General features: G+C 35.9%; 1 protein-coding gene across 3 annotated transcripts in view; it reads left to right on the top strand.

Moving 5' to 3' along the window:
- LOC107696993 (zinc finger protein 704-like) overlaps positions 1-13,843 on the top strand; it is a 75,788-nt gene that overhangs the window by 46,966 nt on the left and 14,979 nt on the right. For all 3 annotated transcript variants that reach the window (XM_016497591.1, XM_016497590.1, XM_016497592.1), the window contains exons 3-4: positions 2,280-2,380; positions 10,115-10,350. In XM_016497591.1, the coding sequence (XP_016353077.1) occupies positions 2,280-2,380; positions 10,115-10,350 (337 nt within the window). The remainder of the gene's footprint in view (positions 1-2,279; positions 2,381-10,114; positions 10,351-13,843) is intronic.

The raw sequence follows: 13,843 nt of genomic DNA, 5'->3' as shown, positions 1-13,843 counted from the left end.
GTGTGTGTGTGTGTGTGTGTGTGTGTGTGTGTGTGTGTGTGAGTGTGTGAGTGTGTGTGTGAGTGTGTGTGCATGTGGGTGTGTGCACGCATGTGGGTGTTGCTTTTAAATATAATTTGCTACATATATATTTTTATGCAATACCAAAAATACCAGCATAATCCACCTCCAGTGTGTTTTGATCAAGACTGTCGGAAACAGAGAAATGCAAACATACACCTACATATTCATTCTGAATGTATGCTCCACACACACACACACACACACAGTCTTTAATAAAAACCAGCATAGTACCGTCATCTGTAATGTGTGTTATTTTCTTTGCCTCTAGAAGCAGACAGTCTCTCCTCTCCTCTCCTCTCCTCTAAAAATGAGGCAGAACTTCATATTTTATTTATGTTCCTTAGTCTGTCTGCTTCTAATCCACTACTTGCTTTTCTTTTCTTTTGCAGCAATAGAAAGATATTTGGAAGTTGACCCAGATAAAGGAAAAAAGTTTGACAGCCCTGCCAAGTCTCTGGGCTTGGCTTTCAGAGCGACTCTAAACCAGTTTGCTCTGGTTGGGTTGCCAAAGCAGGCGGGGGGGCAGGCAGAAACCCAGCATGTGTGTGTGTGTGTTGGGCAGAGGGAGCATATTTCATGAAATTATGAGGGAGTGTGAGTGGGATTTTTTTGATTATATAACACAGAGACAGCTTAGCATTGTGTCGGTTTCTGTGCTTAGATCAGTGCTGCTGTGTTCAGGGTGGAGAAGATCTGAAGAATCTGATTCTCACCGAATTCTCTAGCGTGGCTCAAAAATGACATAATTACGAATGTTGAAATAGGTAGTTGACTTTTAAGGAGTAGTTCACCACCAAAAATTTCCTTCTTTCACTCTCATGTCATTCCAAAACCATTTGATAGTTTTTCTGTTGAACAAAAAAAAGAGGTTTAGCAGAACGTTCAGGCTCCACTTTTCCATACAGTAGAAATTAATGGGCACGAGGGTTGTCAAATGTAATTAAAAAACAAATTCGTAATTTTTTAAAGACATAAAAGTAGTCCATATGGCTTTTGAGATACTCATACAAAAACTTTGTGTTATAAACAGACCAAAATTGTATTAATTATTCACTGATAATCAGATATGGCCATCATTATTATAGTATTATTTGTATACTATTGTTTTTTTTTGTTTGTTTGTTTGTTTTTTATGAGCTTATATATACACATTTTAGTGGTTTTGTTATGTGTTGTAATTTTTTTTTTACAAATTGATTTTATATATATTTTGGTTTCATTTAATTGTAGTACTCCAGCTTATTTCAGTTTATGTGCCAAAGCAAATAATTATAATTAACAAAATATTTTAATAGTTTTAGTTTGTTTTCATTTTAATTAACAACATGGCTCCATACTGATCGCAGTTGACATCAAACCTGTCATGACACATTTTAATTATATGCAAATGTACAAATAAATACATTGAAATTACAAAAAATTCAGGGTTGTTTTTTTTTTGGTCCGTAGAACTAGACTAGAAGCAAAGTCATCTCCATTTGACAAGAGATGAATTTATAATAACATAACATTTGTTTGATATTATTGTGTAGTTGTGTTTGTTGAATCAACATGCCACTGATCGCATTCGCATCAGTCCCATCTTGTACAGTAATCTTATTTAAACATTTCTAATTTGCATAAATATTTCAATGTAATGTCTGTTAACACACTCACTCGCTCTCCTCTCTCTCTGATCTCCCACAATCCCTCCGGTTTCCCTCTCTTTCACTGCAATCCAATATAACAGCCATCAATCATGTGCACGCAGTATACATACACAGCTCGAAGCTGAATCTCACCTGTGAGCAAGACCCTAAACAGTTAACAGAGCGTTTCATTCAGCCGCGCACTAAACCCTGGTGTTGATTTACAAACACGAGTGAACTGTCTCCCACACACACGCTGAATAAATACAGTTGATAATGGAGCTGTGCTGTGTGGGCATACACCAGAGGCCAAGCGCTAGTGTTTTTTACTGCGCTGTAGGGAGCTGCGATACGGCCGAGAGAAGTGGAACTCGGCCTGCCAAACAGAGAAAACGGGCACTCAGGCCGAGAGAGAGAGAGAGAGAGAGAAAGGTTGGGCGGCCCACCTAACAGATGTGTGCCGTTTTATGTTGATGTGAGAGTGCGCTTAACATCTGGCTCTGCTTGACGTAATTGGTTTTAGTTGATCCAGGTCTTGAGATGTCAGTGATTGGTAAACCTCATTTCTCGCTCTCTCTTTTTTAACAGGAGGCCTTCTGGTCTTGCTGATAAAGAAGTGATGGCCGCCACCGTCCTGACCATACTGTCCACCAGCCCGTTGGTGCTCAACCCTTCCTCCAGTGCCTCAGGTTAAACATCGCTCTACTTCTCGCTTCCCTGTTACCTGATAGATCCCAGAGCGCTCAGGTTGAATGATGGCTTGTCAAACAGGCTCTAAACCTTCATAAGTGCTCAAAAGGACTCCTGCTTTCTCCATTTTGGCATTAATGAAGTGTGTAATTTGTGTGCCGCCAAACAGAGTTGCAAATATTTGGTTGTTTTCGAACACAGTGCGTTCTGATTCAAACAGATAGTCCCGCCCCAAACTCACGCCATTGGTTGAGCCAGTTATTATTAATTATGTTAATTATGTTATATTATAATAGAGTTGGGCGATATGCTCAATATTCATATTGTCCTATCGTCAGCCTGTGAGATCGCCGATACACGATATTATCGTGCTAATTTATGTAATTATTTACTTAGTTTCATTGCCGGAAAGTGAACCAACTCCAGCGGAAGGCTAAAAGCAGCCTAATGTTTTTAATGACTGAATTTGTATTTAATTTGTACTTTTATTCAGCAAGGATGCATTAAATTGATCAAAAGTGACAGTAAAGACATTTAAAATGTTACAAGAGATTTCTATTTCAAATAAATGCTGTTCTTTTGAATTTTTTAAGCATCATAGAATCCTGAAAAAATTAAAAAATCACGGTTTCCACAAAAATATTAACCAGAACAACTGTTTTCATCATTGATAATAAAAAATGTTAAATCATCATATTAGAAAAATTTCTGAAGGATCATGTGACGCTGAAGACTGGCGTAATGATGCTGAAAATTCAGCTTTGCATCACAGAAATAAATTACATTTTAAAATATATTGGAATAGAAAACAGTTATTTTTAAAAAGTAATACATATATTTAAAAAATTCAAAATTTGAATTGTATCACTTATAAAGTTAGTCAAGGTTTCTTGCACCAAATACATTTTTTTTTTCTTTTCATTTTTCTTTTCTTTTCATTTTTATTTTTTTTATACTTTACCCTGTACAATTAAACGGGCTGTTTTTTGTACTGTACCTTTAAGACTTCTAGATGTAAATGACCTCTGTTATGATTGGCTAATCTCAGCATACCAGTGGTCATATTTTAATGAGCTCATGGTTGTGATGTCATAGTCACCATGATTTCTGAACAGTTTTTGCAGATTAGTTTCACAAAATTGTCTGTGTAGACATACAGTGTAGTTTTGTATAAATATCAGCACATGGTCATCAGACTCTTATTTCAAAAGAGGAAGAAAAATTCTGTTTTCCATTTTTATGTCCCCTTTAGCATGATGAGAGGAAAACCAGACTATGGGTTTGTAATTGCAGTGACTGTCCTTCCTTCAGCTCACGGCTTCCAAAACCAAAAGTATGTTCACAGAGTTTCAGAAGAAAAGACAATAGACATTGTGCAGCAGCAGAAGTTCTTGAACTCTCTCATTGATGTTTTATTAGACTTTGAATCAAACACAGATTTTGCCCTTAAATGAATAGCTTACCCAAAAATGAAACCGATTCTGTTATTACTGACTCACCCTCATGTCATTTCTAAGCCCAAAGAAGATATTTTGAGAAATGTAGTGGTTGCTATTTTCCATGCAATTACAATAAATGTGTACTAAAGAGCCAGTGAGTCAAACTCGAGAATCAAATCAGATTCATTGAACAGAACTATTCCTTTAAGACGTGTAACCAAAGATTGTTCTTTTTAAAGAGCAGGATTTTTAATGTTAACTGAACTGTGGTGAAAGCGTACTTGTATTGGGTTTGTTCTGACGTTTCAGAGATTCTGGAACAAAATGAAAAGTGAGAGTTTTCTTAAGCTGTCACAAAACAATGGCTGTCCCTCCACAGTCCCTTACATTTGTGTCTTGGAAGGAACAGGCTGTTTTAATGGATCCTCTGAACACTTTCCATGGAGGATTTCCCTCTCGTTTGTTCCTTCAGTTATTGAGTCACTCAAATCCTCCGACCTTCTTTGATTATTTTGGTTTATTGTGCTATTTTAGTTGGCCAAATTTGTATCAGTGATGAATTTTGGATGATGGATAATTTAGTCATTATTATAATTATTATTATTATATATAAGGGATATTGGAGTGTCATTGAGTACGCTGTATAACTTTGTTCAAATAAGTTTTGGAGTCAATAGGATTTAATTTGATATTTTTGAATGAAATTAATACTTTTATTCAGAAAGGACACATTAAAGAGATCAAAAGTCAACGCAAAGACATTTAGAATGTTTCACAATATTCCTATTTTAAATAAATGCTGTCTGAACTTTCTACTTATCAAAGAATTCTGAAAAAAATGTATCACGGCTTCCACAAAAATATTAATCAGCACAACTGTTTTCAATATTGATAATAATAAGAAATGTCTCTTGAGCAGCATATCAGCATATCAGAATGATTTCTGAAGGATCATGTGACACTGAAGACTGGAGTAATGATGCTGAAAATTCAGCTTTGCATCACAGGAATAAATTACATTTGAATATATTCAAATTTTGAATATATATTCATTTGTAAGTCGCTTTGGATAAAAGCGTCTGCTAAATGTAAATGTAAATATATATTGAAATAGAAAACAGTTATTTAAAATTTGAATAATATTTCGCAATATTTCTGTTTTTATTGTATTTCTGATTAAATAAATGCAGTCTCGGTGGATAAAAGCGTCTGCTAAATGACTAAATGTAAATGTAAATATATATTGAAATAGAAAACAGTTATTTAAAATTTGAATAATATTTCGCAATATTTCTGTTTTTATTGTATTTCTGATTAAATAAATGCAGTCTCGGGTGAGCAGAAACAACTTCAAGACCCCAAACTTTTGAATGGTAATTTAAATAATATTTGTCAATTGGCCATATACCTAAAAAGGCACCTCATATACCTCGTATACATTTAATAAAAATGCCGAAAAACTATTTTTCTGCATGGCATGGTCAACTGGAAATTAATACTACTGCAAATACTGTTAGAAAATGATAGAAAAACAGGTTATTTACATGTATATATTCTGAATATTAAACCCTTTCCTGGATGGGTTACAGAAAAGTGAATGTGCAGCGAGATAAATCTTTGAAATGACATAACGCAAAGACATTTAGAATGTTTCACAATATTCCTATTTTAAATAAATGCTGTCTGAACTTTCTACTTATCAAAGAATTCTGAAAAAAATGTATCACGGCTTCCACAAAAATATTAATCAGCACAACTGTTTTCAATATTGATAATAATAAGAAATGTCTCTTGAGCAGCATATTAGCATATCAGAATGATTTCTGAAGGATCATGTGACACTGAAGACTGGAGTAATGATGCTGAAAATTCAGCTTTGCATCACAGGAATAAATTACATTTGAATATATTCAAATTTTGAATATATATTCATTTGTAAGTCGCTTTGGATAAAAGCGTCTGCTAAATGTAAATGTAAATATATATTGAAATAGAAAACAGTTATTTAACATTTGAATAATATTTTGCAATATTTCTGTTTTTATTGTATTTCTGATTAAATAAATGCAGTCTCGGGTGAGCAGAAACAACTTCAAGACCCCAAACTTTTGAATGGTAATTTAAATAATATTTGTCAATTGGCCATATACCTAAAAAGGCACCTCATATACCTCGTATACATTTAATAAAAATGCCGAAAAACTATTTTTCTGCATGGCATGGTCAACTGGAAATTAATACTACTGCAAATACTGTTAGAAAATGATAGAAAAACAGGTTATTTACATGTATATATTCTGAATATTAAACCCTTTCCTGGATGGGTTACAGAAAAGTGAATGTGCAGCGAGATAAATCTTTGAAATGACATAGCGCATTAGTAAATAGTTTTTCTCATGTTCACATTTGTGTAAGTCATTTTTCAATGTCCCTTCGGTATAGATGTTTTCAGTTGATAGCAGACATCCTGAAATAATATTATATCTCATTACTCTTGCCTAGAGGACAATTTAAGTAACAAGTGCCACAGCTTTCCTTACTCTCCATTACTATTTAATCAAGGACATTGGCCTTGGGATTGGATTTTATGTGTTTTTTATTTGTGCATTGTCATTTTTTAATATCTTTAATGCAAACACATTGCCCTTCTGGGAAATTAAAGACTTATTGTACTGTATCAGCGTGGCTGCACAAATAACAGAGAACTGTCCCTTTCCTCCCCACTAGAAAACAGATAAAGAAAGAATTAATATGGGCTGCTGGTATTTCAGTAGTTTTGTTCGTCTAATGACTAACGGCATGAGGTCTGGTCTTCATTGCAGCTTATTCCTGCCAAGAACCGCCAACTTTGAGAGGAAGATACGGTCTTGTAAAGTGACCAACCACAGTCTGGGTTTATCTGAAATGGATTTAACCACAATAAAACACTGATGACTGAAAATCAAACTGGTGTGACAATCCTCATGTAGGATTGAGGCAGAAACTGTAGGGCTACTTAGATTACAATTCGTTTCTGATGCTATTGTGCCCTTGAGCCGAGCACTTAACCTCTAAATCATGCCACTCCAGGGAGTGTGTTCCTGTAATTAGTGTACTGTAAGTCGCTTTGAATAAAAAACATCTGCTAAATGGCAAGAGCAGACATGCTGGAAGAACCCAGACCATAATCCTAAGAGGTCAAGTGCCATGAATTGGGGGTGATTTGCCTGTTTGGGATCATGCAATGTCAGCACAGTTTATGCTGTTGCTCAAGGGTATCTTTAAGCCTAGAGATTTCGTTAAGTTAGTTTGTTCAAGGTTATTATTGCTTAACATCAGCTGGACAGTGTGTCCTATTCTGTTGCATAGCTCATCTTTACATAGCTGTATGGTATATCTGCAGATTTGTGTTTACAACCTTTATTGTTTGGCGCTGATATGGTATTGAGCATAATGCACCAAAATTATTTTTGAAACTGAAAATAGAGTTTTCATTTAGCCAAAAGCAAAACTAAAAAAAATATATATTAATACAAATAATAATAATAATAATAATAATAATGAATTAAACTATCAATCAGTCAATCAATCAATTAATCAATCAATCAATCAATCAATAAGCATTTAAATTGCACATAAGGTTGTTTTTAGATTGATTTTTTAATTATATAATTATAAACAGTGGCTGTAATCAAAAATAAATAAATAAAAAAGGCAAATATTTTTGGTAGCTGAAATGTCAGTCCTTCACTAACATTTAGGTTTTTCTTGAATATTGAGATTTTGGCAACATTTTACAATATGGTTCTTTTTTTTAACATCAGTCAATCATTTATGTTAATTTCTACATTTACTAATAAATTTTTAACATTAAGTGGTTAACATTAATGTATGTTTTATGAACAACATAAAATAATGAACTGTAGTGTATTTATAAATTAACTTTAATCTAGATTAATAGGTGCTGTGTAAAATGTTAGTTATCGTTAGTTTATGATAGAGCAAAAGTGAATCTTACTGTAAAGTGTTACCATGATTTGTAGTGATGTGAATCATTTAGCACAGTTTTTATTTCTTTTCTTTTTTCTTTGTTAATTTGAATGCTTGTAAACAGTCAACTTGTGTTGATTTAAACTATTAAGTTTTTTATAGATCTATTGACAAATGAATCTCATATAAACACATTTACTGAAGCAGTTACAGAAGTTGTTACTTTCTGCTTCTATTAGAGTGCACACTAGGTCATGTGTTGCAATTTATAAAACATTTATTTGACTAAAAATGCCACAAGCAACAAAACAAGGTGTGAAACTGTTTCGCATTAATGAAATAATACAATGGCTTTACAGGTTTGAGTGCTGCTGTGTTATTTTATCTTCACCCAGTGTTGCGTGCCATCAGGGATATTTGTGTGAGTTCACACCAACTCCAATCTGACTAAACCGTATGTAAGGAGTAATGTTCAGCCAGGTGGATGTTATCGCAGACGCAGAATAAACCCCTTTATCCTGCGATAACAACCAGCTGAATGTTTATTATCCTGCTTATTCCAGGGCGACTTGCCACATAAGTAAATAATTAGACACCAGTATTGATTTGAGTTGAAATACTTTATTAGCTTTTAAACGCAACGCTTCCACAAAGAAAAACAGTTCCTAACAAACAGCATTGAGTCTAGACGACGGTTTTATTTTACAGTAAATACAGTCAATGACTGAGGTGCAAGATGGCAGCTGTGTTTGAATGAACTGAGAGAGAGTGCGGTGGTGTGATAGGAAAGATGTGAGAGAAGCCAGATAAGTGGTGTGTTATTCGGCATTGCTAATTACGACGGATGTTATTGGGGATAACACAACTTGGAATGTTGTGACTGACCAATCAGAATAAAGTATTTCAGAGAGCCGTGTAATAAACAAGTGTAAAATATGCACAAACAAATCAATGATTTTCACTCTGAGTCTAATGCCAAATTTCCTGCATTCTGTGAAAGAATGGATGTCTGATTCAGAATGAATTCTTTTAGCATGCACACTTTCACAGAAATTGACCTAGCTCCAAATAACAAAGGTTGTGTTCCAAATGACGCACTATACACTATGCACTATGCACTTATTCTATGCACTCAACTGTCTGGTGTATGAATTTTATGAGGTTATTTTGTCATTCACCATCAGAGTCTGATGGCCCCTTATCCTCCAATAGCCTATGTATTAAAGCTGTGACAGTTGAGTGCAAGTGTCCAACATTCCACACTTCGTTTTTCAGTGAAGTGCATCATCTGGGTATTTGAAGTGCAATTTGGAATTTTCAGTGAGAACACTAATCACACTATTTATACTGAAAATTGGTTTAGAACAGAGCGGGGTGGCCAACATACAGTGGTGTGAAAAAGTGTTGGCCCCCTTCCTGATTTCTTATTTTTTTGCATGTTTGTCACACTTTAATGTTTCAGATCATCAAACAAATTTAAATATTAGTCAAAGATAACACAAGTAAACACAACATGCAGTTTTTAAATCCCCCCAACCCTAGTCAAACACACCTGAACAAGCTAATCAAGGTCTAAGGGTTACTAGAAAGCTATAGGCAGGTGCGTTTTATCAAAGTTGGAGCAAAACTCTGCAGGACTGTGGCTCTCCAGGACTGAAGTTGGCCTCACCTGTGCAAAAATTGGGACACACCAAAATTGATCAGTCATAGTAGTAAATGGATGTATTGATATGTACTGATATTTTGGGTTTGGTAAGATACCAGCCCCTGGAACTTCAGTATAATTATTAATCGGCCATTGTTTTGAATATGCCTGTTTTATTTATTTATTTATTTTAGGTGGTTGTTTTTTATGGTTTTGATTTTTTGCTTTTTTCTTTGTTTCATTTTATGCCTTTTGTTTTGTTCTGGTTTTTTTTTTTTTTTTTGTACGTCTTGTTTTTGTTTTATTTTGGTTTTGATTTGTTTTGTTTTGCTGTCTTTTGTTTTGTTCTGTTTTTGTTTTTTTTGTTTTGTTTTATGTCTTTTGTTTTGCTCTGTTTTTGTTGTGTTGTCTTTCATTTTCTTTTGTTTTTATTTTTGTTTTGTTGTCTTTTGTTTTGTTTTGTTCTTTTTTCCCTTGTTTTTTGTTGTCTTTTGTTTTTTTTTTATCTGTTTTTTGTTCTGTTTTGTTATGTCTTTTGTTTTATTTTTTAATCCATGGATTTGATTTTTAATCTGTGAATTCATGCAGTGTGCTGGGTTCTGGGATAGGTAATAATACATACTCCAGGCAATAGTGTCAAAGGTCTTTTCCTGCTTTAAAACGCTGTGTTCTGTGTTCAGGTGCAGATTTGGCTGGTAAGGGCTGGAAAGAGAGCCTGTCTGCCAGCTACAGCAGCTCTACCAGTGGGAACTGGAGCTGGGATGCCAGCGACCAATCGGTGCCCTCCACGCCGTCCCCGCCCCTCTCCAACGATGCCGGCAAGAGCTTCCTGCTTTCCACCCAGAGTGATGACAACATTGAGGAAACCGAGAGTACACACTTCCTGTTTGAAGACCCCATCCCCCGAAAAAGAAAGGTAGGGGTGTCAAGTCATGGCATATGAGAAAGCAGTTCGACTGGTTAGTTTTTGTGCACAAAAGTGGCTTGACTCTTCAGTGAATTTGCAGATTTCTGCCTTCAATAATTGAAGAGATCTAATAAGCACATCAGTGTGGCCCTGGCCCAATGAGTCTTGTCACCCTCGCACCTCAGAAAATGATGGCATGTTTTTGCTCTCTCTCTTTTGTTGTCTCTTCTTTTGTTTCTTTTTTGTTTTTTTGTAGTGTGGAATCACTCCAGAATGTGAATGTGGTTTCAATGTCAGGAAGCCATTAGCCTTTCTGCTCATTCACCTTGCTTTGGGAGAGGCCAAGGATGTGTGTGTGTGTGTGTGTGTGGATGAGGGGGGGTTCTGTTATAGATCCACTCGGACTTATCCTTTCACAGTGCTACACACGCTGTAACACACGTTTTTTCACGCAATTCCCAATTGCACAATATTGTATACACAAATTCTGTCACGACTACACGCTTCTCCCTGAAGAAAAGAGAAAACTGAAATATGTTTACTCAAATGTTTTTTTTTTTTACTGAATATTTCTCAATTCTGATTTTGCAATTCCAGATATTGGACAGAGAAATGAAGAAGGCAGAAACAGGACAGAAAAACTTTCCTTAAGTGATATCAGACATTTAAAAGACTTCTTCTAGTTTCAGCTGTACTGAAATCTTCTGATTAAAACTACAAAAGTATTATTTATTTAAAATTTAAAAATGTAAATTTTTTGAATAGTAGTGTACAAAAATCTAATTTACAGCAAGGCACTTACTATGGTAATCAATGGAGCATGGCATTGCATTGCTATAAATGTTTAAAAAAGACTTGTTAATGTTATTAATATAAGACTGCTTACTGAACTTATCTGTGCAAAGTTATATCCAATCTTTCAATTCCTGTCATGACCATGCAAAGTTTGTAAACCAAGTAAATTTGCAAGGTATGCCAAGATACCATCACTCAAGTCACAGGAATGATCATAACACATAACTGGAGGTTGATCCACCTAGAACAGTAGTTCTGCTAATTAACACAAGATTTTACAGCTCTACAACTCCACAACTTTACTTTCAACTTGAAAACTCAAATAACACACACATGGTTTGTAGTGAAAACTTAATATGATTAAAGGTGATGTATGTCATTTATTAAAGCATAATAATAACATATTATGTTAGCAGATATTTAGGAAGCATGTTGAGTTCACATACTTATCCAAAAAACAATGCTACAGTCAGTTATTCTGCTTTGAAATGTGCTTTCTGTGTCGGAATGTCTGTTTTTGTTTTGGTCTGTGACTCCGCATACTGCCAGTTTACACAATAGTTTTTCTATACCCCTGGTTGCCAGTTGGCAGAAAACAGCGTACTGCAGTCATGGACGCCAGCAAACGAACAACTCATCAATTTAAAGCCTTTTCACACTGAACGCGAAAATTGGCGCGAATGTTCAGCGCGATGACGCTTTTGAATCGAAACAATAGATCCCTAATGGGGCTATTCACACCAGGCGTGATCATTCGCAGTGCGAAAAAGTGAGGATTTTTTTTTCCGTCCTATGTGTCGATTTTTTCCCCATTGCTCTGCGATGAAACGGGCCATCCAATCAGATTTGAGCTTAGATCACGTGCCCGGAGCAGCTGCTGTTGCACAAAAGGACGAGAGTGGTGGCGCTGTTTCGAAAACCAGTGTAAACAAACACCGAAGAAGAGTATCCCGAGAGAGGAGAGAGTGGATGCCGAGTTCTTGTTATCTTTGGTATCTGAGAACAGATTTATTTTCACATGTTCTTAATATAATTTCTATTAAGAGCCACAAAACCGTTTTTATTGTTTGAATTTCCTAAAAAAGACCACATTTGAAAGCTGAGACCTTTTCATACCAAAAGTAACCTGCTCTGTCTCGTCTGCCGATGCGTTGTCTGTTTGATGTTTGCTCTGCGATGTATTTTTCACTGCGTGAGAACGTGATGTGCAGTGTGAGAGTGCCATGGCTTGTCGGACATAGCAACAGTAATGAAGGGGGGAGCGGGTCTTTGCGAAGGGTCAGTTGCACACGTTCCTGTTGCATGTCCTCAATCTGGCAACCCGAGTGAGCATCGAGTCTGATGAGGAGTGGGAGGAGAAAAAACTCTTAAAAGTGCCCCTATTATGCCATCTTTAAGGTTGCTAATATTGTTTTATGAGTCTCCTAAAACAGGTTTAAATGCATGCAAGGTCAGAAAACACGTTAGTTTTCTTAAAAAATAGATTTAATTTTAACTCATTTCTAAATGATTCGTAAACGACTCGTACGAAGCAGTTCAAAGAATCAGTCTCGACAGAATGACAGCCCTGGAGACTTGTCAATACATAGAAAAGATGGTATCGATTGTACCTTACCAATTCGAGCCGGAGTCTGATGATGAAACGGTTGAACTGGCTGATCGGCAAGAGACTGATTCGCAAGCACGACTGGAGCAGGACGCTTCTCAGTGGTAAGTGTCAAGTGTTAACAAGTTTGTGGTAATTATAAGATGTGAGAAAACAAATTTACTCTCACAGCATAGGATACAGCGTCTTCTCAACATGATGTTAACCACACGGAAATTTTACTGTTTGTGGGCAGGCAAGCTGGCGACGTAGAACGTGGGCGGACATTATGCAAATGTGTTACTTTGCGACGTAGAGCCGTAACAGAATAAGATTCGAATTCCTGACGACTTGTTTAGGCGTTTGCGAGCCGACTCTTTTTTTTGATAGACAATAACTTTATTTATCGCGCACTGTCGGCTTCACAACTTTGCAGATAGTTTATGTTCACATACAGCTACATGACACACTGCATGAAAGGTAATATTTGAAAAGGCACAATAGGGTCAATATTACATACTAAGCTCTACACTCATGGCCAAAAGTTTTGGCAGTGACATAAATTTTGTGTTTTGCAAAGTTTGCTGCTTAAGCTGTTGTGATGTTCATTCACATTGTTTTTAGATTATTGTGTAGAGTGATCAGATCCATTTTAAATAATTGCTAAAAGCTTCATTGGCCAAAAAATGAACTTTTCACAAAAAAACAAAAACAAAACAAATTTCACTGTTTTTTGATCCTGACCAGCTAACATTAATTGACTAATCATATCAGCAGCACATGTGAAAGTGTGAATGAATACTAGTCAGGTTAATCACTATCATACTAATTAGATTGTAAGAGCAGACTGATGGTGGGAAGAAGCGCTTCCAATCATTGTGTTCTTGTTATCAATGGTTACCTCCAAAGAAACACGTGCAGCCATCATCGCTTTGCATCAAAATGGCCTCACGCAAGGAAATTGCTGCAAAAGAGATTGCATCTGAAAGAACCATTTACCGGATCATCAAGAACTTCAAGGAGAGAGGTTTGGCTGCAGTGAAGAAGTTTTCAGGACATCCCAGAGTGTCCAGCAAGCTCCAGGACCGTCTCCTCCTGAGGAGTCAGCTACAGAATCGTGTC

The sequence above is a fragment of the Sinocyclocheilus anshuiensis genome, unplaced genomic scaffold (assembly GCF_001515605.1).
Source record: "Sinocyclocheilus anshuiensis isolate Anshui unplaced genomic scaffold, SAMN03320099.WGS_v1.1 scaffold130, whole genome shotgun sequence".
In the NCBI taxonomy this organism is placed as follows: Eukaryota; Metazoa; Chordata; class Actinopteri; order Cypriniformes; family Cyprinidae; genus Sinocyclocheilus; species Sinocyclocheilus anshuiensis.
The sequence above is the reverse complement of the archived record's forward strand: the minus strand, read 5'-3'. Positions and strand labels throughout refer to the sequence as shown.